Raw genomic sequence first — 27,880 nt, forward strand, 5'->3', positions numbered from 1 at the left:
GTGGTTTATAAAATATTTTTTCAAGGTGGGGCCTGAGGGTAAGGGAAAAAAATCTTTAAACCACTGAGTATTTGAGGATTCATTCACTCAGTATTGGAGTAGATAAATAAATGCACAATAAAAAGATCATTGAAACATTCTCAACTAATAATGAGAACTATACCATTTTTTTCCATGTGCCATCTATTAGTTTTTAAGAAATTTTGCATCATCTCCTCCTGCATTGTTTTATTGAGGTAAATTCCACATTACATAAAATTAATCATTTTAAAGGGAATAGTTCAGTGGCATTTAGCACATTCAGAATATTGTGCAACCACCACATCTATCTAGTTTCGAAACATTTTCATCACCCGAAATAAAATCCTGTACTTATTAAGCAGTTTCTCCCTATTGCTCCTTCTTTCCAGCCCCTGGCAGCCACCAGTCTGCATTCTGCCTCAGTAGATTTATTTATTCTAGATATTTCATATCATGGGAATCATACAATATGTGACCCTTTGTAACTGGCTTTTTTCACTTAGCATAATGTTTTCAAGGTTCATCTATGCTGTAGCGTGTATTGGTATTTCATTCCTTTTTGTGGCTGAATAATATTCCATTGTATGTATCTACCACAATTTGTTTATCCATTCATTTGTCGATGGACATTTGAGTTATTTCCACCTTGAGGCATTGTGAATAGTGCTGCTGTCATCAAGGATTTGTTTGAATACCTGTTTTCAATTCTTCTGGGTATACACCTAGGAATAGAATTGCGGCATCATATAGTCATTTTATGTTTAACTGCCAAACTGCTTTCCTTTTTCCCACATTTTTACCAACATATTTATAAATCCATTTTCCTTTCTTGAAGATAATATGCATATTAAGTGGCATGCTTTTGCATGCCCAATGTCTTATTTGATGCCTTTGGTTTTCTGCTTTAATAAGAAATGTTAAATCCTGCCTCTCATTGTTCTAGAGATACAGAGTTATTTGGATGCTTGAGATAGAAAATATTTGGGATAAACTAAAAACCTTTCTTGGTATAACTGAGTAGGAAGCAACAGCTATAAACAGCAACATTTGTGGGGTGTGCCAGGCAAGCATTAAACACTTTACCTGTTTCCTCTTATTTAAAACCCTCATGACAACTCAATGAAATAGGTACTACTACAGGTTGACTATCCCTTATCCAAAATGCTTAGGTCCAGAAGTGTTTTGGATTTTGGATTTTTTTAGATTTTAGAGTATTTGCCCTATGCTGGACCTACTGGTTCAGCATCCATAATTCAAAATCCAATGAACATTTCTTTTGAGCATGATATTGGCACTCAAAAAGTTTCAGATTTTGGAATATTTCAGATTTTGAATTAGGGATACTTGACCCGTATTATCCCTATTTTACAGATGGAGATACTGAGGTCTTTACCAAGAGTTAAGTGCTCTTCCTCTGGCTCCTACAAAGGAACTCTGCTGCTGCCACCAAGAACGAATAAGGGGCTGTGGTCTATTTTGGCAGGAAGTTAGGTAAAGAGGCAGTTACAACACAGTGTAATAAATGCTACGGTAGGTGTCATGACAGGAACCCAGAGGAAGATTACTTGGCCCAGCCCTAGGTAATAGACTTCCCAGAGCAGATGAAACCTAAGTCCATTATTTTCCTAATAACCCTTTGGGACCCTCCATAAGGTTTGACCCTCCCAGCCACTGTTTGCTCCGTCATTGCATTCCCATGCTCAGTATCCAGCACACAGTTGCTGCTCATTAAACGTAGGTTAATAAACACGGGCACTTCTGTAGCGGGAACTTCCAGCCCAGTCTCATCGTTACAGGACTCCAATGCCTGGGACCTATATTTCAACTCATAGGCTTTCTCAAAACAGGCGTGGCTGGGGATTAGGGAAGGAGACGAGAAAAGGCCTACCATGGCTTTGGCTGTCCTCTCTGTCTCTGAGCAGGCTCTGTGTACCTGAGAAGACAGGGAGGCCAGCCAGGAAGGGTAGGGAGAGGGACAGGAGGTCTTCAAGTGGCATTGTGTGACGTCTGCCCCAGCCAAGGGGAGGAGACTCTCATGGGATCCTAAAGAAGAAATGAACTGACAAACCTGTCTCCAAAACCAGAATTTCCCCATTTCATCTCAAGGCTTATTATTGCTGCAAAGACTCCCAGCTTATGGCTGTACAGCACCTGAGGCGATTCACCGCAGCCAGCAGGTACAGAAGCAGTGACTAGTTATTTTCACTCCTCTCTCCCAGGGATTGTCAGCGGGATATGGGTGTACCACTTACCTGTGGCCAGTCATCTGCAGCTCCTCTTTGCAAAGGAGAATTGTGAAACCTCCTAGGAGGCCTGGCAGCCTTGCTTTAGGTAGCAGAAGCTGCCCCGACGTGACTCTGGCTGCATTTTTTTCCGTACACAGAGGTGTTTAAGAGAGTTTTTGGACACTTCTGTAGGTGCCTAACAATCTGCTAGAGGCTGTGGGGAATTTGTAAAACACAAAACAAAAAGCAGGCACAGACTCCCCCCTCAGGGACCTGCCACCCGGGAGCCTGCAGCACTGGGCTTCAAGCCCTGCCCCTCTCACTTAGAGCTGTGAGAAACAGCCGCCCCCTGGGATCGGTCTGTCCTGGGATCTCCGCTCGCTAGTGCCACCGTGTCTTCACCCACTGCCCAGGCTCAGGATTGTGCCATTCTGGAATCCCTGATGCCTGCTTCGTCTCTTCCCGGCTGGCTCCTCAGACGTCTGGCCAACTTCCTTGAGTTATAAGCCGCTTAGGGCTGCAGCCCCTGCTGTGAAAGCTCAGCCCAGTGCAAGCCCTTCCTGTTCTGCCCAGGCCCACACCTGGTCCCCTCGCCTGCTGCAGGCCTCCCCTGCTCTACCCCCATCTTCTGCCCTGCAGAGGCCTATGGAAAACTTGCACAGGTGTGAGGGTGTGGGATGCCAGAGGTGGGTGTGGGCACGCTGGCACTGTGGGTGGCACAGGCCTCACAGAGACACTCTTCACTCCAGTTCTTCATCCCCCAAGACCACAACCAGTCAGTCAGGAAGCATTTATTGCACATCCAGTATGTGCCGATGCTGAACCAGAGTCTGGGGATACCCAGAGAAGAAAGCTCTCAAGTAGCTTCGTGTCCAGTGGGAAGGCAGATGTGAGCAGCATCTGTACTCTCAGTAAACAATAACCGTTCGCTCACTGTCAAGGAGCTGAGGTAGTAGAGAAGGAAAGAAATTTTCAATTATGTCGGTGTCTATGTAACACATGAGTCCAGAGAAAGCCCCCAGGCTACCAAATTCTCCCTTTTCTCACCTGTATTTGGTAGGGGCTGTGCATGGGTCAGTCTTTGCTCCGGTTTTACAGATGCGCATCCCTCACTGGCTGTGAAACAATGAAGTAGTGAAAGCTGTCTTTCTGTGATGCACACAGCAGTTGTCAGTGTGGTCCCTTTTGTGCACCTGAGCTCCTCACGACTGGGCCACAGCAGGGATCACGGGCTCAGATGCCTGCCGGGCACCTGACAGATACAGCGAATATTCACTAGACATTCGCTCTGCCAGGCACTGTTTACCCACAACACACAGATTATCTGACTCATCTGCTTCCCACAACATTCCCGTGACGGGTCCATTCTTATTCCCCTGTTATAATTGAGGAAACTGAGGCACAGAGAGGTAAAGGGACTTCCCACATTCAGACAGCTAGTGATGGGGGTGGGGGTGGGGAGGGCAGGCTTCTACCCAGGCGGTCCATCTGGAAGAGGGACTCAGGTGGTAGGAGAGACAGGGAGGGCATGCTGTGCAGACTGCGGGCTGCAGGTCAAACGATGTCCGCTCGCTGGTTGCAGCCGCCTCCTGGGCTTCCAGTGTGAAAACTGATCCACAGGTGGATCTAGGTTCACCCCTCTTCGGCAGAAACTTCATTTGGTTTCCACAGATCTTGTGCTGAATGTCAGCAGTGCTGCATGAGAGCAGGCTGAGAGTGTGAGAGTGTGTGTGTGTTTGTGTGTGAGTGTGTGTGTGTGTGTGAGAGAGAGGGAGAGAGAGAAAGTGGTAGTGGCAGGAGGGGTCCCTTTGAAATTGAGCCAAGTGCAGTCAGCTTTGGTTACCTGTGACACCAGACTTGCAGTCAGGATTATCAGAATTGTCACCAAACATGAGGATATACTATACATAGAGATGAAGTGCGGTTGGGGGAGGCAAAAGACCTCACGCTACTTTCCTTGACACAGTACTCTGCCTTTGTGATTTAACATGAAAACCATCCACTGAAGGTCCTTGGGCCCAGTACGTCATCAGTCACCCCCACCCCCAGCTCTATCACTGGACATTCAAGTCATAACACGTTATGAGATGTGGAGGGAGAGATGTCCCAGCAGCAGCCCTCTTCCTGGGGCCATGTGGGAATGCCATGGCAGTGAGGACAGGGGTCGGGTGGAGCCGGCTGTTTGAGTGTGGCTGCCCAGATACTGGGACGTCGGAAGCCTCCAGAGCTGGGCCGGAGCCTGGGCCACCTTGATCGGATTCTTTTTTTGGGCCTGGTGTGCTTTCTTGAACCACCTGGAATCCCCTTTTTTTCCCATCCTTGCTGCCTGTAAATGTCCTATTCACCCTGCAGGTGCCAAATCAAGTCACACCTTCCTTGAAGCCTTCCCTTGATTCTCATTGGGATTAACAGATCCCTGCTTCTTTCTCCCAGAACCTTGTCTTTGAATTTCCCTTGAGACCCTTAACCTTGTCTTTGAATTTCCCTTGAGTCATGCCATATGGTACCCCTCCTGTGCTCATCCAGGTCCCCCCCCCCCCCGCAAAATAAACCCCTTGACTTTATTCCTAAAGTCTCTATCTTTAGTTTGAGTTTGCATCTCTTACCCAGATAGCTCGCAGGCTTTCTACTCCTATTAGGCAGCATCATCTAGAAAAGAGAGATGATCTTCATGTACATAGTAGGTACTTAACAAATATGAACTGAATTGAATTATCTGCTGCCACACTGCAGAGAATGGAAATGGCCATTCTTGGCTTCCTCAGCCTCAATGTTATCAACAACCCAAAATTAGTGAAGGAAGAAAAAAGCAAACAAAGGAAGTTCTTCCCTCTGGGAAAAAACAGGGAGGTCTTTTGCAGTAATAACAGTGAGGTAGTGAGATGCTGAGTACCAGTGTATGTGGTCATACACACATGCATTACTCAGTTGACTTAATGGCCAGAAATTGCCAAATGAAATGGTATCAATTCAAGAACACCAAAAAGTCAAGAACATTATCAACCAGAGTTTTCCAATCACCTGGGGGTGGTCTCACTTCCAAGCAATATATCCAATATGGCACCCAAGAGAACAAGGCTTGATGTCCACTTGAGGCCAGTGATCTTCGGAAGTCAAGTCTTGGCTGCTCTTATGTCTGTTTCTTGGTACTGACAGTCTCACTGGAGAGTTAAAGGTAGCCAGTCACCAAAAGAGGTCTGCAGAATGTGCGTCTCGGGAATGCCCAGGAATGCCTGGCATTCCAGCACACTGCCCAGGCTGAAAGAGTTCTCCAAACCCAGAATATTGAAATTCCAATTGGAAGATTTTTTTTGTTCCTGTGTATCTTCTTATAACTGACCACAATGCTCTAGAAACCAGTGTGGCAGAGTGACAGGAGCCCTTGATATTTAGAGGTAGAAGAATTGTCACATCATTGTTTCTTAGCTATGAGAGCTTACACAAGTCATTTAATTTCAGTGAGCCTCATAGTTTCCTCATGTATAAAATGTTCATTCATCCCTTCAACAAATATTTCCCAAGGGCAAAATATGTCCCAGATATTGGGAATGCAGTGATGGGAATAGATTCTGTCTGGCAAGGAAGAAAAATGGCTACATAAACAATTACCCGGATGCAGATTTGGGTAGTGGTAACAGTGGAGGTACAGTGAAGGGTGCAGGGCAGGGGCTCTAACCTTTAATGAGGTCAAGGAGGGTTTCCCAAGGGGAACAGTGTTTCAGATGAGACTTAGGGTGGACAGAGGCAGGAGATTCAGCGACGGCAGATGAGGGCAGGGCTGGGAGACAGCCGTGGGTTCCAGATGGAGAAGCTTGTGTGAGGCCCCAGAGCAAGAGGGAACCACATATCTCAGAGCCCGAGAAATGGGAGGCTTTGTAAACTGTGAAAGGGGTTGGTTGCCATTGCTTGCTCCTTTTTCATGTTGCTTTTTAAGAGTTAGCATAGTGCCAAGAGCATCACACTGGGAAACTGGAAAATTAGAACCCTGTCTCCCCTTGGCCACTGACCAGTTTTACAATTTTGAACAAATTTGCAATAAATTTTTGCTCTTCAGATTATTCGTCTGTGAAACAGGACAAGAAATCCCTCCTCTCTTCACATTACAGTGGATTGAAGGAAGAAATGTTTGCAAGTGTCTTTAAAAAATTAAAATGAGTTGTAAGTGTAGGGTCTTGATATAGGACATTCCCTGATCATAAACAAACCCAAGCTCCTTTGGGGGGCAGCTCGAAGACTGGAGAAGTGATTGCATCTGGGTTTTTATCTCTCCCCATTCCCAAGGGATCAGGAGATAAATAGTCATTTCTTTCTGATCAGTTTGGTGATATTTCATTTCAGTTCATAATCAGATTTTGTCTGAGGGAGAATGGATGCTATTAATAAAAGTTTTTTTTAAATTGTGATGTCTGTGATTACCCTGCCTGACCAGTTAGAGCAGATTGCCAGTGAGCCCAGGGGTGGGCACTTAATCCTGCACAATCCCAAACTCTGGCAAGGCCTACTTTGATTGCAAGTGTGGTCAGGGAAGAGAATGTGGCCACTGAAACGTTGATGCTCTTAGGGCTCCTCTGCTCACAACTTTTGGGGCCCCTCTGAGGCCCGTTGTACCAAACCTGTGTTAGGCCTTCAAAGCCCTCTGTAATCTCAGCAACCTTGCCTGTACCACCTCACTTCCCACTCCTCCTCAGAAGCCTTCTTCACTGCCATCCCAGTCCGAAACTCTGCACGTGCTGGCCTCTGTGCTCTGCTATACTTTCCCATCCTATGTAGCTCCCCCAAGTCTCCTCTTCCCACCAGAACACCCAACCCTCTGTGTGACCCCATGCAGCACAGGGGCCAGCGCAACTTCCACCTCCTCCAGGCTGGCCTGTCGATCTCTCTCCTTTCCAATAGTGCACGCATTTGGGCACTTTCTGATATTTAGTTTAGCATTTAATTACTATTATGACTTGTTCAATTAAACCTTGCAGGGCATTTTCAGTTTACAAAGAACTCTCATATATATTATTATTTGACTTTCACAGCCACACTGGATGGTGAGTGGAGTCGATGTTGTTATGATTTTCCCATCTTAGAGACAAGGGTCTAAGGCTTATGAGGTTCCATGACTCACCCTACCACTTGGCTAAGCAAAGCAAGACTAACAGTGTTCTAAGTTTCATGAAGAAACTCTTAGACTAGCAACCAGTTCATACACTTCTTTTCCCCCTCAGCACCATGTCAATCACACAGTAGATATTTAACTGACACTTCTTGAAATGAAATCCATGTGCAACTACAAGGAAAATAATTCCAATGGCATATTTTACTGATGCAAATAATTGTTATTAGAACTATTAGCCTCTTCGTGTATAAAGAACAGTATGCTTGCAGCATTATTTTTATTATAGCAACTCAGTAAACAACCTAAGAGGGGCTCACGCACATGTATACAAAGCTCCCCAACCCCAGAGGTCAATCAGAGGGCAGCCACAAAGGCAGGTTCCACTCCCTCCGCTCATGGGGAGCAGCACGGCCCCACTGCCCCCTGGTCAGAGCTTGCTCAGCAGGGTGGACATGCCCGGCTAGCCCCTGGACACCTGGGGTCATGTGTGCACACGGAGGATCCAGGTTATGCAGTAGCAAGCCAGCAGGTGGGCCTCAGCTCCACCACACGGCTGGGTGAAACAGCTGCGCTGACAGGGCTCCCCAGCACTCTGGCCTGGAGACAGGAAGACCTTCCAGCATTGGAGCAGATTTCCCAAGAATTTCAGACCACTTTGACTTCCTGGGAGAACTGAGAAGGGATTTTTTTTGGGTCACATCCCTACATCTGTCTGGAATACCAATTAGAGCTGTGAATATTTGTGCAGCTCCTGACAGCGCAGGCGCACCTTCACGTGCATTACCTGCCGTGACCGAGGCCTGTGAGGCAGGTCCTCGCTTCGAGGAGGCTGCTCACTCGAGGAGGTGTGTGCATATAACCCAACATTGAAACGGCACCCAAGGACTGAGAGAAAAGCTAGTCTCCCAGCGCTGCATCCAATATCCCTTTAAAGAGGCAACATGTGCTATTGTTTTCTTGTGTATTCTTCTAGATTTTTGCCCATTTTGGAGATGAAGAAACTGGGGCTCCAGGCACCTGAGTGACTTTCCCAAGGACACACGAGTAAGCCGTACCTGCTTCTCATACCATGGTCTGTAAGTTCCCCCACGCTCAAATGACCCTTTAGCTAAGATGTAGGCTTGTAGGAAAACTTACAAGATAAAAACAAATAAAAGCTGATAAAAGTCAAAGCCAGAACAGGAGGCCTGGAGCCCACAGACTCTCCGTTGGGGAGACAGCTGCCTACCCCTGGCAGGCACTACAAGGACATCCAGTCCCTCCTCTGGCTGCCCCACGCCCACCACCCTCCCCAGCACCCTTCCTGCCTCCTGGTGAGCAGGGGCAGTGCCCATCGTTCGGGCCATTCTGCTCTACCAGAGCATTCCCACCCAATGTCCCATTCCTTCAAGACCCTGAGACCTTGAGGGTTGATCTGATAAAAAGTGTATTCTGGACTGCGAAGGAGAGAGAACGTCCAAAGCCTGGTGTGCAGACTGCGGTCAGCCCAGCCCTGAGGCCACACCGCAGAGAGCCCAGAGACAAGGGCTGAGTTTCCTGGCCTTTCCCGCCATCCCACGCACCTCCCAGTGGCCCCAACTGCTTTCCAGAAGGTCTCCCATAAAGCCAAAAGCCTACCCTAGGCATGGAGTAGAGGTGGTGGATGGGGAGGAATAAAGGGGTGGGGCCATGGGATCCATGTGTGTGGGGCGGGGTATCTGTGGGAGACCCCCTGCAATCCCCAGCTTAAGCAGTTTCTCCCATCCATACTCCCAAATCACTTATTTGTAATACTTGCAGTATCCTTTGGGAAGGGCATTTCAAGGACAGAGAGGGAGGTGTTCGGGCACACTGAGGGGACTCCAGGAAGGGGTAAAGCCAGTGGAGCAGCAATCTATTTGCAAGAGGCAACTCAAGCTGGATGTGACGAGCCTAAGAAATGTCATCTGTATCAAAGGAAGTGGGTGCTGGAAAAACAAAAAAAGAGGGTGCTCCTTACCTAGCACTGGACGGGTGCTCAATAAGTATTTTAGCTCACTCATATATGTCCTCTGCATTCATCAGCTGCTGTTTATCCAACTGTTGAAAAATGTTAGGAATGAAGATTTAAATCCCTACAGAGAGGCAGTAAAGTTTATCCTCAGGCAACATGAACTTCTCTGCACAGCCCACCCTTTGGGACCGAGGCTGCAGCCCAAAGTCTGGCAAATCTGAAATATATACCACACGGAACATTCCACAGAGGTGAATTACTATTGGAATGAGAATATTTCTGCTCACTCCCTCTATGATTTTATCTTTGCATTTAAAGCTTTAATATTGCAGTGAGGTAGCGTTTGGCTTTTAATTGCTCTGAACCTTTAACATTAAATGAATGGAGGAAATGGAAAGGAAAAATAGAACCATATCTGTATTACCTGTGAGTTATGTAATTGTATATTTTTGCCACTCCATTAGTTTTCAGCTATTCCAGCCTGTAAACCTCTCCCCTGTCACCACTGAGAAAAAGAAATAAGTCAGTCATTCTATTATTGCTGCAAAGTTTGCAGAACTCTATGTTCCCTTCTCTAGTATTAAAGAGAATTATGCAACTTTTAATTTGAGGTCTATTTTTTAATTACCACCTGTGTGGGAGACCTGAATCACACAAGCGTTTGGTTGTTCTCTTGCTTTTTCAAAAAACACTGTTTTCCTCCAAGAGGATATGACGTTTAAAGACTTAAGCATCAGTTATTGGAGTCAGCCAGAAGCAGAGCTTTCCCGTTATTTGTGGAACAGAAAAGGCACCACCCTACTCAGCCACTCCTAACTCACAGATGACCTCAGAGCCTTGGCTCTCGCTTTCCAAAAATAAAACTTTACCTAGACACGCTACCACACCCAGAAAAATTGGCTCCAAAATCTTTTACCAAACAGTTTCAAAGAGCGAAAATGAGAGCTGCATAAGCAAGGTATTTCACTGTAACCATGGCTACAGGTTTTATTAGCACTAATACCAGGATATGGTCAGATTGGATACATATAGACGACAAACAGAAGTGTGAGTGGTGTCAGTGTTCATCCGTGAATTCTCCACGTTGGAAATCTAGCTCCTAATAATTGCAATGCATAAAAGACCAGGAGAAAGGGAGGGGAGGGCCAGGAGGGCGGAGGGCTGCATCAGTAAGAAAAGCTTGGTATTCTAATTTTAGCTTTAACTCAGCTTTTTAATATAATCCCCTAAAATCCCACTACCTTGCATCAAGATTGCAATTTTCCCTTCTCAGTGTTCTTTCACATTTCTTGTCTGTTCTTCACAAGTATCTTGAGACATATTCAGGATGGGTAATAACCTCATTTCTCAGAAAGCTTGACTGACTTTGCCGAAGGTCAAAGGCATGGTGGACAACTGAACTGGGATGAGGACTGGGTCTTCTGACTCTGGCTTAATATTCTTCCCACTCTACCCCCATGCCAGCCTTTTGTATTGTGCCCAGGGATATGTTGATGCTTACCAATTCCTCTTGCAGATATCCTTCCTCCTTATCATTTGTCTGATCAACCACAGGTCAAGATCAGTCAATCAAACTGGGGGTTACAGCTGCTAAGTTGCCTTTTGTCCTCACTTATATTTTTCAAGCCCCTTGCATGCTTCTCCCCTCCATAGGTTACAGCACTGAGAATGCGTAATGCAGTCCCTACTCCTGAGGGGGTTTATAATCCAGAGGCTGCAAACTTAAAATGCCTCCAGGGACCAGGTGGGTGAACAAGACTGGGTGAAAAAGGCAGGCTGGGCCTGGGGTACGGGGTGGGGGCAATGGAGAGAACACAAACCCTTTTAAAACTCCAGCAGATTGTGGCTATGTGGGAAGTTAGTGTGGCCAAAACTTAGGACAAGCTAAAGATTGAGAATCTATGAAATTGGAGTAAGCAGAAAAATAATAAAAAATGAAAGTGCCAGTGGGTGGGATATGGCTCCAGGACTGCCAGTGAGCACGATGCCTGCTCAAAGCAGTTATGCCTTTGGGCCCCCAAACCCACTGTCATATATCGTGTTGTGTTGCATTTCTCTTATGACATGTTTGCTTCTATTAAAATGTGAGCTCCTCAAGGTCACGGGAGACATCTTAATCAAGAGTGTGTGCATAGGATGTGGCAGACATGGCAAGCTTTCAAATGCTGATGGATGAATGATTGGGTGAACATTATCTGAGAGGGAAGTCCTGACCCCCCCACCGCCCCGAGAGTAGTGGCCGTATAGCCGAATGGTTACAGCAGGCCCTTTGCACTCAGATAGGACTAGATTCAAACTTCTTTCTGCACTTTAGTAGCTTCATGGACTTGGGAAAATTACTTAATCCCTGATATCCTTGTATCCTCGTCTGTATAATGGAGATAAAATGTCCTAGCTCTTGAGTTGTTGAATGAGATCATGTCTGTGAAGCCTTGATGACACACAGAATTGCGCACTTAGTAAGAACGCAACAAATGGTGGCTTTTTGAATCAACAGCTCATTCACTATTCCTGCAAAAAGTGATAAGACATTTTGCCAACCCTCTGTTTTGAGGCTTTGGCCTCCTGAAATATCTAAGTCAAAAGAGGCCAGCCAAAGGAAAACAAGTGCGTATTCTAGCTGAACTGAAGAGGAGAAAATTGATAGTGAGGGACACAAGAAGGCTCCCCTAAGAAACTAGGTCCTGGAGGTCAGGAGGGCTGAAAGAGGAAGAAGCAGCTGGAAATGAATAGAAATAAAGTCAGTGAAAGAGCAGAGGAGAGGAAAATTGTCTGCCCTGATTCCCGAGGAGTTGGTCAACTCAGTCTTTAAGCCAATTCAATGAAAAATTGATCGAACTCCAATGAGGACAAAATAATTATGTAATAAGTGGATGTTTTTACCTCTCACACAATATGAACAGTATAATAATAAGTATGGTGCTTCACAGTTGCCAAGGAAAGTTTAAGGCACCCATAGTCTGTAGTGTATGTAAGCTACATGCTTCACACACAGGATCTCATTCACTCTGCCCAGTGATGTGTTCATTCATTCATCCATTCAGCAAATACAGCCGGCCCACTTTCTACCAGGCACTGCACCAGGTACTGAGAGTAAAATGATGTAGCACAGTGGATAAAATGCCTAACCCTCTCGGAAAGATGCTAATATTTCTATTTATAGATGAGGAAACTGAACTCAAAGCACTTAAGTGAATGTTCCACAGACTCTGCACCATGTTGGTTGGAGTGGGGCCAAATTTTTTTTTAAGCAATCTGTGCTTTAGAGAGCAAAAATTCTTGACTATAGGTTTTCTGGTTTATGAGAAGAAAAATCATAAACCCTCAATAATTGCAGGGAGGTAAACTGAGGAAGGTGACTTGCCAACAGGCTAGAGATACTGTATTCGACCATGTTAATACAGTTGGAATTTTCAGGGAATCAGAGAGACATGATGTCTCATGGTTAATCCTAAAGTAAGCTGAAAAGGAAGAATTATTTTCAGTGCATGTCACAGGCCCTTTGGAGACAGTGTAATTAGGGATGAGAAGAGAGAAAAGGATGGGAAGAGGGAAAGGGAAAGAGTAAAAGAGAACAAAGGAACTAGAGATTCCAGGCCTTTCGTAATAGAAAAATCAAAGAAAGTCCAAATGAAACCTTCTTAAATTATTTTCGTTGTTCTTAAATCATTCTCTAATTATTTCCTGGTATCATCCTTGAGAAGAGAGAGGGTGTCTTCATTTCCTAGCATGTTTTAATTAATACTTGATTGATTGGACGATTGACTCATTTGAACCCAAAGTGAAATGGAGCTTTTTAATTTTCTTTTCTGCTGAACCTGAAATAGCACATTTAATGATTAGGAAAGGATCCTTTGTTATCAGAAAGTCCCAGCTACAATGGGCTCTTTGTAACGGAGCAAAGGAAGGTAGGCAATTACATAGTAGCTGATAAAACACCCCCACCACCACTCCCTGCTGCTTTCACTGATACGGGATTTTCTTGATCATTATTTTCTCCTCCAATGAGTTTCATGGCTGGAGGACCTGGCTGGACAGTGCACTAAATGGGTGGGTAATTATCATCCAGGTCCAGCCACAGATGTGCCTGGCGGTCACTTTCCTATGCCCTTCAGTGCTTCTTCCCTTTCTCCCCAGTGACCTGGATTGGCTGATTGACAATTAGTCAAGATCTCATTTTTTTTTCCAGAACCTCTGAAGTAACTTCATTCATTCACTCAGCTGCATGCCAGACTCTGGCCCTCCAGACAGAGTCAGACAGGCACGGGCCCTGTTCTCATGGAGGTTACGTTCCAGTGGAGGGAGACAGGCAATAAATGTGCAAACCACTGTGACAGTGAGAAACTTTAGAGTGAGGAGAATCACCAAGGCCATGGCCAGGCTGGCAGGGTTGAGGTTGACGGGGGTTGGACCACTTTAGATCTCAGCTGGGAAAGGCCTCTTGCTGAAGTAACACATGAGGAAATTTGAATGGAAATGCATTTGAGCTGAGACCTAATGTTATGATATAGTCATGCTAAGATCTGAGAACAAATGTACCAGGCAAAGGGACAAACGAGGTCCTCAGCGAGTGGACAGTGCTGAAGCAGGTGTGGCCAGGGCACCGTAAGTGAGAGAGGAAAGAGCACACGACAAGGTCAGAGAAGGAGGCAGGGCCCAGATGATGGCAGGACTTGTGTGATGTGATCCGTTCAGGTTTCACGCTTTGGGGATGGGAAGTCACAGGGTGCAGACAGGGCATGGGGATGACACTGTAGTTTGTGTGGGGAGAACACGCTAGCTCAAGGGAGCAGCTGAACCAGAGAGACTGGTGGGGAAGCTGCTGCTGTAAGCTGGGTGGGAGACAGCAGTGACCATGACCTAGCCGTGGAAATGAGGGAAGGGCACCGACTGGGGATATGTTTGGGGATGGAGCTGATAGGACCAGCTGACGGGGTGGTGTGTGAAGTGAAAGGGGAAGCAAGGATGCACGTGCTTAGTGCACATGTTAAAGGAACTCATTTATCTGTCAGTGTGTGTTAGCACCTACTGTGTGGTAGGCACAAAGCCGGGCCTTTAGGTTATGCAGCGGAGTGAGAATCGCTGCTGTTCAGGAGCTTGAAGTGAGCATGAGAAACAGGTCAACAAGGACAAGAGAGTGTTTGAAATGTACATAACCCTTTGTACTTTTCTCTATTCTTTTAATTTTTCAAAGGAAACAAATAATTAGAATGAGATCTGGGCTGTGGTGGGTAAATGCCTCTATGGTGGCTCAGAAGAGAAAGGGACAGGGAACTGAGAGTCACGGGAGCCTCACAGAGGAGGCCTGAAGGACAAGGAATTCTCCTGGTGACAGCGGAGGGAGGATGGTGAGAAGACACGCCAGGCAGAGGGAACAGCAGTGCCGGAGCACAGCCGTGGAGAGAGCAGGAGTGTTTGTGGAACTTAAGGACAGTGTGGCAGTGGGGCTGGAGGAGGATAGGGCTGGGACAGATCACAAGCGACGTGTCCTCCTTGCGAAGCAGCTGGGATCGTCAGCTCCTTAGACAAGGGTTAAGCAGGGGGTGGGTGACACATTTGGATTTTAGAAAGATGACTTGAAGGAAGGAAAAACTAGAGACCCTCTCAAGGGCTTGGACAAATTCGATAACAATGGGAATGAAGAGGATGGTGCCTTCGCATCTGGGGACCCTTTCTCTGCTTTCCCACCCAGCCCTCCACGCCCGCAGGGCCAGAGCTCCCGCTCAGTCCCTGCTTCGCCTCCAATGCCCACGTGGTCCAGCTACACCGGCCCCCCTCTGTGCCGGATGTGCCCTGCTCTTTCCCACTGCGGGGCCTCTGTCCCTGCTGTTCCTGCCACCGAGAAGGCCCCACCCTTCGCTCCTCGTCCACCTGGACACTCATCCCCCTCAGATCTGAGCTCAGACCCACCTCTGCCGAGGCCACTCCAGTTGTTCCCTGCACAGCACTAACAACACGTCTGGTTCTGTTCTGTTTGTGCACTTGTTTATTATCTGTCTTCTCCACGTAGAAAGTACGTAGCTTTACCACATCCATCTTATTCGTCACTACATCCACAGTGCCGGCACATCCCGGGAGCTCAGGAGGCACACTGGCGAAGGAGAGAAGGGAAGGCAGAGGAGTCAACTGACAGTGTGGAGTGGGGGAGAGAAGGCTGCGTCCCGCTGCACCCAGTACTGGGGGCTCCCGGGGAGAGGGTGAGGAAGCTGCACCTAAACCCTAATGATTCGGCTCCTGAGGGATGTCAGTCCATCCTTCAATTATGAAATGATTGCTTCGAAAAAGAGTAATGAATGAAATAATTTCAAGTCTCCTTACTTACAGGAAAACTAGAGAAAGTAGGGAAGATGCCTTTTAAAGGAGACCTACACAATCCAAGTCCAGAACCATCCCAGATTCGAAAAAGGCAAACAAAATCATCATCAGCCGAGGAGTCAAAGGCTGTTTATTTTGGCCGGCCTATTTGTCTGGGGTCAAATAATCAGGACTCACTCTTACTGCCAGTTGAGGCTCTGGGGCGCTCCACTTCTGTTGACTCATCTCATCCTCACAGCACCCTACTACTGTCAGCTCCATTTTACAAATGAGAAAACTGAGCCCTAGAGAGAGAGGTTAAGCTGCCCCATGTTACGCAACGAGTGAGTGGCATAGCCACAATTCGGACCCAGGCTATTTGGTCTCAGACCCACTGCTCTAAAGCACTAAGGTCAACCCCTCCAGGGCCAAAGCTGTGCTATAGGAGGGTTGTTGAACTCAGTGTACATTTGTTCTAATCAAATCGTTATCATGATTACATACACAGTGGTTATAATCACTACCAACATTGGCTTTTTGTCCCTTGTATCAGTCAGGATAGTCCAACTACTATAGCAAAAACATCCCCAATCACGGTGGCTTCACTCAACAAAGGTTTATTGCTAATTCGTTCCACCGTTCCCTGTGGTCAGCAGGGGTGCTCTGCTCCACGCAGTCGTTCAGGAACCCCAGCCACCCCTGCCAGCCCCAGGGCTCTTGGAGTCCTCCCTGGGGTCTGTGCCAGCCGGTGAGAAGTGGAGAGAGGACAAGAGGGCCTGGGGTGGATTTCAGGGCCACGTTCTCTCAGCCAGAGCTCAGTCACATGGCCTCACAGAGACACAGGGGGGCTGAGCAGTGTGATCTGGCCTGTGCCCAGGAAGAGAGTGTAGGGGACATCTTGCAAAGAGCCACCTCAGTGCCTATTTTTAGGGACATTGGTAGGGAGGCCGGGCAGGAGGGGGCCTGTGCATCCGGAGACATTGGTTCTGGCCCTGGCTCTACCATTCGTCAGCTGGGTGATCTCCAGCAAGATGCGGCCCCTTCAGGCCCCAGAGTCTCATCAATAAGTAAGATAATCCAACCAGAGGGCCCATCTCGGCATCCTGCTAATCCAGAGTGTCTGCATGAAAAGCATCATTTTATTCTTTTTAATAACTCTGATGCTGTAATCATTTCTATATTGATGCCCTATTTGTGCTTTTGTTCAAAATTGCAACCATAATTATAACATCAATTCTGAGGGAAATTACTATCTATTTTCCTTTAATATGCAATATCTAGTTACACATCGTATATGCATACACTAGGGGAAAAAAAGAACCTCCAGCTTTGTATTAGGACTAGTTATTTGAAGCAATTAATTAAATTGGGGACAATATAGAGACCTACTTCATAATGCCTAGAGCTGGGTTTAAGTAATAAATGTAATGTTCTACAAGCAGATTATTTGCTGTGACCTGGCAATTTTTGTACAAAACAGTACTTACATCTATTAGAGGGCATCTGAGCATGCCAGGTTAGCCAGGTGAGAACTGTCAAAAAAATCTATGTGCAGAGCAGCCCAGTTACTAACTACCGACTGGTGTTCCACTCCGTGCCCTCGCTGCCAGACAGCCTGGGTTCCTGAAGTGTGAGATATTATCGTAACCACAGGGATTTTGCAAGGGAGGGTGGTTTGAGAGCTGGGGCAAGGTTTGGATAGGCAGGGTGGAGAGGCCTGGGGCTGAATAAGATGTTAAACCCCTAGGAGAGACGGGGGGAGTCAGGTAGAGGCTGATGGGATTCCTGTTTTGGAAAAAAAAGAAAAGCAAAAGTGTATATATACATCCGAGACTCAGAGACCTCATGGGAGACTCAGGCTGAAAGAAGGATAGTAGAGCACCGGCAGGGACACTTCCTCATGTCCCTCTGCCTGAGGGTTCTCCCACCCACATCCTCTGGAGGACACCATAAGCCAGGCCACTGTCCTGCCCTCCTCCTCCAGCAGCGCCCTCCGCCCAGCCACTGTCCTCCCCCAACAACTGCGATCGTCTCCTCCCTCTCCTGCCCTCTCCAGCCTGTTCCCTCACCCCTCAGCGAGAGTGTGCGTCACGAAACACACATCCATTATTGCCTCTCCTTGCTTAAAACCCCGTGACTGTCACAGCACACACCAGCCTTTCATGTGGGCTCCCGCACACTCTCCACCCCCACCTGCCACTGCTGCATTCAGCCACGCTGTCCTTTCAGGTCATTTTCAGGGGCAGCAATGGGTCCAATGGTGCATCTGATAAAAAGCACAACAAACGTATTATTTCCCTGTTTCCAGACTTCGGGGGACACTTTATAGGGTATTAACAATTGACCTGATGGCCTTAAATTTAAAGACACTTCATCTGAAAAGGTACCTGAGGGTCAAAGAAAAACCTATCAAACATATTACTTGGAAATACTTTAAAATAAGTTTATCCTGTGTTTCAAGACTTCTCCGACACCCTGACCTTGTGTTTGCTGTTTTGGCAGTTCGGATCTTAGCTCCGTCATCCCCATCGGGGCCTGACCTCCCTGACTCTTCCCTGTTATCCCTTTGGTAGCATCTTGGGTTCCTTGTCCACAGCACTTCGCGCAATTATACTGCGACACCTGACTGCATGGTTCTTTGATGAATGTTTGCTTCCCACACTAGGCGTGGAGCAGTGACAGGACAGGGGTCTGGTTTGCCTGTCCTATATACCCAGGTGTAGTGGGTGCTCAGTAACAGTCACTGCACGATGATAGAGCAGACACCCGTCCTGGTCATCCTCTCCTTTAATCACTTTCCTCTGCCTGTCTGCCAAACAGGCAGAACTGTCTGCTCTTTCTGCTGGCTGCTCCCATCTCCCTTTACACAGAACTTGACCCCAGGACTCAATCACACTGGACTGCTGCTGTTTTTGTTTCCCCTCCTTGCTAGATTGGGAGGTGACAGAGTCTGAGTGCACAGGGCTAGGTACGTAGTGGGTGTCCAGTGAACGTTTACTACATTGAATTGTGCCCTCCGGGAAAGCAGTTCTGGCCCAGATGCTCTGGCCTCACAGAGCAAGTGATGCTGAAGGAGGTTCCCCACGGCAGGCCGTTGTGCTGCTGTGTGTGGAGATACACCTCCTCCCCACCTCTCCAGGCCCGTGATTCTTTCCCTCATTTGACGCAAGGTTCCTGCACTCAAAGACGAAAGTCATCTGCTCAACTTGCTCATACAGTAGTTCTCAAACGTGACAATTGTCCAGAAACACCCTGGTTGTTTCTTACTAACATAAATTCCTGGGCCCACCCTAGACCTACTGAATCAGGGTCTCTGGGAGTAGGGCCCAGGAATCTCCCTAAGTGACTTCCTGGCCAGCAGCCTATCTGCTGTCCCCTGGGTTCCTCAGGTAGAGGATATAAAGCAGGCACAGTGATAATCGCAGCGCCAGGCAGAAAGCTCAATGCAGTCGTATGAGAAAAGGCCCACGGGGAGGTCTTTGCCCCCAGCTTTCAATTGTAAGAAAGCCCCACACACATACTTGGGAATCAGCAGCTGCAGCAGAGGAATCTCGTAAGATTCTGATAGAGAACTGAAACCCCAGCTCACCCCACCCTCCACAAGAAGGCGGACGATTTGTCCCATCTGGAGCTCACTCTGGAGTTGGTCTCGGGGATTTTAATTGGGTGCCGGCATGATCCTCATCGTTAATGTTCCTAGAAGGCATTTGCTATCTGATAGACACTAGAGCTTTACAGGCATTATTTCATCTAATAAACAGGAAGAATGAGAGGCTGAGGCAAAATAGAATGGCCTGTCTTCTTCTCGGAGAGCGTGGAAGGAACACCAGTCCCAGGGCAGCCCTGGACACAAGCCCGGAGCAGCTTTTGGCTCTCAGAGATTGGATCAGACCTTACTGTGTAATGACCCACCCTGTACACTTCCAGGAGTCCCCAAGCCTGTGAGGGAGGCTGGGGCCTGCAGACGGCTAATTGCTCTCCTCAGGGCTCACCTATGAGCACAAAAATCCTCCAGACACTGTCAGATGTTTCCCGAGTGACCCTTTTCCATCCTCTGGCTGGTTGCCGGCTCTAGAATTACAGTCACAGACCTGCAGAGCAGCCACAAGCAGGGCGATTACTCGTGAAGCCCTTTTCATGTGAATGGGGTGGGGGCCTGTGGTTCTTTGGCAATGAAGATTGGGCTTGGAGGTGAGGATAGGGAGGAAAAGCTCAAGGCTAGAATTACGAAGGAAGCTTATTAGCTTCGTTTTGTAGCCGAGACTCGGGAACTCTCCAAGGTCACATGGGTTGACCCAGAGCTCAAACCCAGGTCATCTGGCTCCAGATCACTGTTTCCCATCAACCCCTCATACATGAGCAGATGGAAGCTTATGGCAAAAGAATGAATGAATGACTCTCTCTCCTTAGCTAGATACTACAAACTATATACAGATAAATAATATTTGGTTTCCGCTGGGCGCAGTGGCTCACACCTATAATCCTAGCACTCTGGGAGGCCGAGGCAGGAGGATCACTTGAGCTCAGGAGTTCAAGACCAGCCTGAGCAAGAGTGAGACCCCGTCTCTACAAAAAATAGAAAAATTATCTAGGCATGGTGGCGCTTGCCTGTAGTCCCAGCTACTCGGGAGGCTGAGGCAGGAAGATCACTTGTGCCCAGGAGTTTGAGGTTGCTGGGAGCCATACTGACACCACTGCACTCTAGTACTGGCAACAGAGCAAGACTTTGTCTCAGAAAATAATAATTATAATATGTGGTTTCAAGGAAATTAAAAGTAACTTTCCTCCTCTTCTCTCTCCACACACCCACCCCCACAATCACAATCAAACAAATGAGGTTGGTTGGCACCTATTGTTGGTTTTACAAGAATAGATGAATTACTTTTCAAACAGTGTCAGCAATATGAAAGCCAACAGAAGGAAAGGATCTCCCAGAGTGCATTCCAAGGGCCCCAAGTGTTGCTTCTTTTGCAAAACATTCCATGGAAGCTCTAACTTTTTAATTCATACTACCAAGGAGATATTTGATTGTTTTCTGGAAATGCTAATAATGCAAGGCTCATAAATACTAATGAAACACTATAGATTAGCAGAGCTCAGCAAGTAACCGGGGGGCCTAGAAAAGAATTCTTAGATTAAAAAATATAAAGAATACCTTTTAATCAAATTTTCCCCAGACCAGGTTCCCAAATGTTAATGAATATTCTCTTTGGCTGTATGGAGAGCAGAGTCAAATAAGTACCTTTAGGAATCCAGAAGTGAATTATTGACTTAGGTTTAGCTTGAAAAGAAATCTATTTATTCAAAGGTTATTTTAGGTTCCATGGGATGGACAAGTCTAGGACAAAGCTTGGGAGGGGTAGGTGGGCCTGGGATATTGAGATAAACACATAATTCAAAAGCATGCTTTTAGTTCAGCCAACTAAGCAATCTAAGTTGGACTGCACTTATTATATTTGTCTTTTATGGCTTGATCCTTCAATAATAATAACTCCCCTGGAATGGACCAGGCTCCACAATGTCAGAAACCATCTCTTTGTCATTCATTACCGTATTCTCCACACCTAGCAGTGCATGCAACATGTTAGGTGCTCAATGAATGTTTGATAAATGGATAAAGAGCTTTCTTAGAACATTCTCCAGAGCTTTTCACATCTTGTTATCATTTCCTGAAGGAAAGCTCTGATCACAATATTCTCCTGCTGTGAAGTCCCCAATAAGCACAAACCCTGTGATGTGCCCAGAGTGCACAGCTGTGCCTATGACGCCCTTTCTACCCTGGCCATGCCCGCTTCTCCAGCTTTCCTTCCCGCCTTCTCCTTTCCCAGGTGAGCCCCAGGCTCACCAGAAGCCTCCCTGTTCCTTGCTCCTGTTGTAGAAGTTTTTCGGAATGTTCAACCCTCTTTTCACCCATGTCTCTCTGTCAAAATCTTACTCATCTTCAAGGTCCTCCTCAAGTGTCTCCACCTATATGAGATCTGCCCTAATATTCTCCAAGGGCTCGACCTCCTTCCTCTCTCTCCCAGAAGGGTCTCCAATGCCCTTCTGCCCCCCGCAGGGACCAGCATGACCCCTGGCACAGAAGCATTCATGAATGATTGTGTCAGGTCGTCTAACATGAATCAGGAAAGCTAAGTGTAGGATCAAATTGGAGAAAAGCACCTGAAGTCTTCCCACAACAAAGCAGAAAAATCCCTCTAAACAGGCCAAAAAAAATGCTGGCCACACAGGCTGAGGCAAAGGCAAAGGTCATGGCAAAGGAAAATCCAGAAACAAGACGCGTGGTGTAAGAGGCAGCAACTCTGGGGCTCCTGGGGGGACCAGGGGTTGCTTTTCTCCACAAGAGCCTGGTGGCTTGATGGCTTGTGGGCAGGACCACGCCATGGGATGTTCCCAGACCCTCACCAGGCTTGGGCAGAGCCTCCAGCGAGGCCCATGACTTCTCAGAATACTTTCCTTTGTGATGTGTTGAGTTTGAGTTCAGGCATCCACATGCTTTCAATAAGCCTGCACTTGGGCAGGACTTGGTTTCTATTTTATGTATCTTCATGCATTTAGGAAGTATCTAACAATGGGGAATAAATCTCTTTGCAGTCTTTTCTACAATAAACTGGGATAAGCTTTGAAGTCAATCTGGGGAATGGCCAAGTATTGTAAGATTCCATAAGTCCTGGGCTGCTTGCCAAAAATGGGTTAATTCCACACAAAGGAATGGGAGGCCACAGAGCAGTGCGTGTAAACAGCTCTCCCCGTGGGGATCTAGAGCGAAACTCCCCAGAATGAGCAAGGCCAGCTCTGCCACTCACCGCGTGACCTGTGCCTCCATCTCTTCAACAGTAGGGTGGGGAATAATAGTACCTGCTTCCTAAGGTTGCAACGAAGATTAAATGAATTAATAGGTATAAAGTGCCTGTAACAGTGCCTGGCATACAAGAAGTGCTTAATAAAAGTTAGATAAAATTACTGTTGTCATCTTATAGCATGACTTCAGGCTCGATGGGCCAAATGGCACAGCAGTAGGTGCCCATTTATACAATTGCAAAAACTATATAAATAATGCCGTGAGGGGGTGGGGCTACAGGCCAGCGCTGCTCCCCATACACATAGCACCATCTTGTCCTCACTTAAAAGATAAAATTCATGTAAAGGTGAGTTAAAAAGTGTCAAGTGAAATACAAATATAAAGCCTTGGGAAAGTGCTGGACCCATTGTCCAGTGATCTGGGTGTTCATGGCAGCTCTGGGTGGCCTCAGATGTCACCTCGCCACTGTGGACCTCAGAGTCTTCATCTTTAAATAAGAGAGTTGGTCAGAATGATCTCTAAAGTGTCCAGCCTTAAAATCAACAACTCCTTGATATTTGGGTTTGGGCCAACGTCCTACTCCAAGAGGTCTCTTAAATTTCTTTGTATCATGCCTGTCCTTGAAGTCTTGTTCAAACATGAACATCTGTAATTCCAGAACTGAAGAGAGCCTCTAAGACATCACACTTGAGGGTTGAGCCCTACGGTACACGTGGAGAGGTGGAGGGGGACAAAGGCAGAGGGGTCACTCTGCACAAGCAACCAGAACAGCCCCAGCCATATGCCACGCCAGGACAGGAGCAGGGAGGCACCGGGAACCCCACCCCAGTTTCCAAGCACATCACCAAGCAGCCTGCAAGGTCCTTTCCCACGGAGAAGAAAGGGAGCAGGCAGGGAAGGAGACTCGGGAATATTTGGTTGCAGGATGAGAAGCAGAGACAAGGGTGACGAGGGAGAGAAAGATAGAAAGTGGAGAACCAGCAAATGGTCACCCCTGGTTCTCTCTGCCTCGGGAGGAGAGGACACCACAGGCACAGGAGTGGGACTAAAGGAGGGGAGAAGGTGTGGAGCAGGGAAGGGGCCATGAGGGACGGTAAGGAAGTGTGCCGTGAGTGAGCCAGGATGAGGACTGATGACTCCGCCTGGAGGAGGCCCATGTCCCTACGACAGGCAGCAAGACGTAGACATTTCTTCTTGAGCTTAAGCTTTAACAAGCATTGAAAATGTTAATAGAAGGTCACATATAGAACGGTCCTGTGGGGAGTGTGTGTTCAACACCTGTCAGGTGAGCTACAGTGGACGAAAGATTGAGAACTGCCGTTGTGGAGGGGCCAGGCAGCCAACCCTGACCAGAACACTGAACACACACATCGATTCACTTACCCAGCAACTGATGAGCACCTCCTACGTGCCAGAGCTGATATACTGTCTATTTTTATATCCAAAGTCCAATATAATGTGTGTACATAGCAAGAATTTGTTGATGCTTATTGACTAAACACAGGCATTTATCTTGTTTATTGAGTCTCAATACAATTTTAGCAAACTCTGGAAATCTTCAATTCCTTCCCTTCCTAAGCCTAAAATCTATGATGCTATTAAAAATGTAGACCATTCCCACTGCATTTCTCTTGAATTGTCTTTTTTAATCTCTTCAGGTGCCATTGGTGGCATGCCCAAGCCCAAAACTGGAAGAAGAATAAATTACAAGCAGTCAAGTCTGCCTCCTTTTGAGCCCAGGACTTGCTAGTGAGCTGAGAGAGCTCTCCGGTCCCAGTCCAGCCAAGCACCATGGAGAGAATCAGCTCCTTCTTCAGCGCTATCTGGGATACCATCTCGACCAAGCACCAAGAGGGCTTATTCAACACCATCTGCCTGGGGGTCCTCCTGGGGCTGCCAGTATTGGTGATTATCACGCTCCTCTTCATCTGCTGCCATTGCTGCTGGAGCCGACAGGGCAAGAGTGGCCAACAGCCAGAGCGAAACAAGAGGAAGAAGAAGAAGAAGAAGGATGAAGAGGACCTCTGGATCTCTGCTCAGCCCAAGCTTCTCCAGATGGAGAAGAGGCCGTCACTGCCTGTCTAGTTAGGCAGGAAGTAGAGGTGTCCCCTCTCTGGGGCTAAGCCTCTTCCAGCCACACACAGACTAAGAAGCAGGAATCCCTGAAGTGGCACACTCATGTGCACAGAGTAACTACTCAACAAGGAACAAACCTCAGACTCAGTGTCCTGGTTTAGGGCACTCCCAGGGAGCACATGGATGATTCTTGGGCGCTGTCTGGGCAGCTGTGTGTCCAATAGCGGTGCTCTCACTGCAGACCCAGGCACCTTCCACCTATCTCTGGCATACCCCATATGCAAAAGCACAAAGAACATTTATCCAGACATCTTCATATGGCTCCCAAGTGTGCACACCGCTCACACCACACACACACATACACACACAAATTCAGGCAACAGGTACATGGGCAAGTACATTCTGTTCATCAAATGGTCACTGGATGTGTACTTTGTGAGAGGAAGTATATTATCTACAGTTGCAAAAATATCTCATGGGAAGGCCTGGCCAGATTCAAGCATGTGTATGTACAATTACACAACCAGATAAGGCCTTGTGCACTGCCTGTTCCTTACACCACTCAGGTTAGAGATGTGTGCTTTCCTGTGTCTATCTCGACATAACCTTTTACTGGAAATACTCGTAATTGGACGTTCCAGCAAACTGGTACATCCCACACCCCTGTGTATGTTGATACGGACACACCAAGTTCCTGTGCTTCTGACCCCTCACCTGTGCTGAAACATTTAAAGTGTGATGGATCAAAATTCCTTGAAACCTCTTTTCTCATAACTCATGACAAGGTCCTCATTACCACTGATAGGTGTTCAATCTGGTCCAAGACCTCTCTTTGAGATGCTACCCCCAGAAGCACTCAGCAAGGTGCCCTTCTCCAAGTAAAAACAAACAGCTCTTGGTAGTGACTGCTAGAAAGCTGTGGAAACCCACTCATTCACTTCAGTGTCCTGCAATGTTGTACCTGTGCAATGTGCATTTCACAGATGAAAAGGATAAGAAGATGCTCACTTGAGCTGGGTATCGCCTATGTAACCGGAGGTTTCCAGCATGGAAGGAATTAAGACAATCACCTGTACAGTCTCACAGAAGGCACACCGGAAATGATTTCACAAGGCTGTAATGGGTGCAGGGTATGTTGCAGAAGGGATGCAGAAGTAACAGAGTTTAAATGAAAATAGGATGGAACTATAACAAGGTTTATTAACATTTATCTTGAAGCTCAGGCAAATGCCTTGCACACAGTAGGTACTCATAACTGTCTGTGGTTGCCGTTGGATATGTGATGATATTAAGGGTAAACTCATACCTCATCAGTTCTCCCCAAGTGACCTTCTCTTCTAAGTAAGCCTGCTAACTGCTGCAATGGTTGAGATGAAGTTGAATGCTGCAAGAGAGTACGCGGAGAACCAACGGTCAAGGGGACACGTGTGCCCTCGATACATGAGGACATGGAAACTAGATCCAAAGTGAGTTGAGAAGAGCTTCTCCCCACTGGGCTGAGGTTGGGAGGCAGAGTTAATCCATTTGTAGGATGAACTGGTTGGTATTTTGATTGTATTGCGACCATATTACAGAGATGGAAAATTCTCAACTTGGGATCAGGGTGTGCTCTAAAATTTCATTTGCAAATCTACTGGGAAGCTCTCCTGAAATATTTCCCCAGGGAAGCTGTTCTAAACAGTGGCAAAATCACTGTCTAATTAATATTGTAGCTAAACTATTATATTTATAGTAGTAAGAACCAAAATTTTATAAGATTGTGTTAATGGAAAAGTGTAGCTTATTTGTTCACATGGGCTCACCTGGTACTCACCTGCCCTCCAGGTGTACTGTAGGCCTGTGAAGAGTGGGCGTCTAGTGGTGACTCTTGTGCCAGGGTTGTGTGACAGGTGACCCTGTGAACCATAATTCAGACCTGCACACATTTTACAGCCAGTCATATTCACCCTGTGTGGCCATAAACTGCCTGGGCACTCAGCCCCCCCTGCCCCCGCCACTCATAACCCCCTTTAATTTTCTGATTCTCTGTTCCCTTGTCACGTGGAGAGCTTGTCACGGAGCCTCTGGCTGTCCCCTTCATGTCGCACAATGACCGGCTGCCCCACCACGTCTCCTGCTGCCCACCAGGACGAGCTACCCTTGTCTCCACCTCTCCATCCTCCTAAACTGGATGACATGGGGAGACGTGGAGGCTGACATCAGCTGTCATCTCAGCGACAGGTGTCAGATGTGATCTAGGAGAGTGGACCACCAGGATCAGGGACCATACAAGTAACATGGTTTCCATGACAACTGGTTGTTCCTTTGAATTAAGACAGCAGTCTGTCATCATTGCCACCGCAAGGCCCCGTCTCCAGGCACAGCGCCCCTGCTGCCTCCCAGTGTGGACTTGCCTAAGCTGCAGGCACAGAACACCCTGAGCTCACTTCTCAGTTGCTCCCACAGCCTAGGACCCAGAAGACCCCAACCCCGGATGGGGCCTGCTGTGCCCTACCCCAGCCTCCCCTGACGACCTTTACTGGAGCACCTAGAACAGTGCCAGGCGCACAGTAGGCCCTCAAATCTCTGTTGATTAAAAGGACCCTGAGGCAATTGCTGGTGCCACTCTCTTTTTCCCACTTTGTTCTCATCTTTTTCTCTGTGTTCTTTGCTTCTCTTACTCCCTCTCCTCCCTGGACCATAGTGCTTGTCCCTTTATTCTTCTCCATTTTCACTCCTTCCCAGCTTCTGTCCCAGAACTACCACTGGCAACCGGTGGGACCTCAGGGCTGCAGCCTGCTTAACTCATCTGGGGAGGTTTTTCTTCAAGAATATGCTTCCCAGACCAGCACAGGCTTGGGGAGGAGGCCCCCCCAGGCCCGGACTTCCGAGCAGCTTGCGCCAGACTGGCCGACACTAGGAGGAGGTCTCCCCCATGCCCAGCGGGGGCCACATTCTTATTCCATGGGGGAGGAGAGGGGAAGATGTAGAGAAAGGGGCATCTCCTCTTCAAGACTGTAAATGGTCCAGGCTGTATAGTATTTGTCAGTATTTTTTTTTTTTTTGTAAAATCCAAACACACACAAAAGAAAAACTTATTTAAATAAAATACTTTGAAAATTCAAAGCTGTGCTGGCTGCCTTACTTGCTGGAGTCAGACGGTTACTTTCTTAACATTAGGTTAAGACATTGCTCGGAAGAGATGGGTGCAGGGACTCAGGCACACAGAGGCCGGGCCGTCCCCAGTCACTTCCTTCCCCCGGTGGAGTCACAGGTTGGAGGACCAGGAATGTAGCTGTCTCACCCACATTTGCAAAACAGATGCCCTCAGAGACTGAAGTCCCTCAGAGGTGCCAGCTGCAGATGTTCCTTGGCAACACAGAGGACTTTCCCTTCAGTGAGGTCAA

General features: G+C 47.3%; 1 protein-coding gene across 8 annotated transcripts in view; it reads left to right on the forward strand.

The window, feature by feature from the left end:
• KIAA0040 (KIAA0040 ortholog) overlaps positions 1–27,550 on the forward strand; it is a 34,377-nt gene extending 6,827 nt beyond the window's left edge. For 2 of the 8 annotated variants that reach the window (XM_045547303.1, XM_045547302.1), the window contains exons 2-3: positions 8,324–8,426; positions 24,077–27,550. In XM_045547303.1, coding sequence (XP_045403259.1) covers positions 24,210–24,503 — 294 coding nt within the window. In that variant the 5' untranslated portion in view covers positions 8,324–8,426; positions 24,077–24,209 and the 3' untranslated portion in view covers positions 24,504–27,550. Of the gene's footprint in view, positions 1–2,183; positions 2,199–8,323; positions 8,427–9,350; positions 9,574–10,546; positions 11,067–24,076 lie in introns of those variants that run through there. The other 6 variants (XM_045547306.1, XM_045547305.1, XM_045547307.1 and 3 more) reach the window with 6 other exon arrangements.
• Positions 27,551–27,880: the final 330 nt, after the last annotated feature.

This window comes from Lemur catta, chromosome 3, assembly GCF_020740605.2.
Source record: "Lemur catta isolate mLemCat1 chromosome 3, mLemCat1.pri, whole genome shotgun sequence".
NCBI classification, from domain to species: domain Eukaryota; kingdom Metazoa; phylum Chordata; class Mammalia; order Primates; family Lemuridae; genus Lemur; species Lemur catta.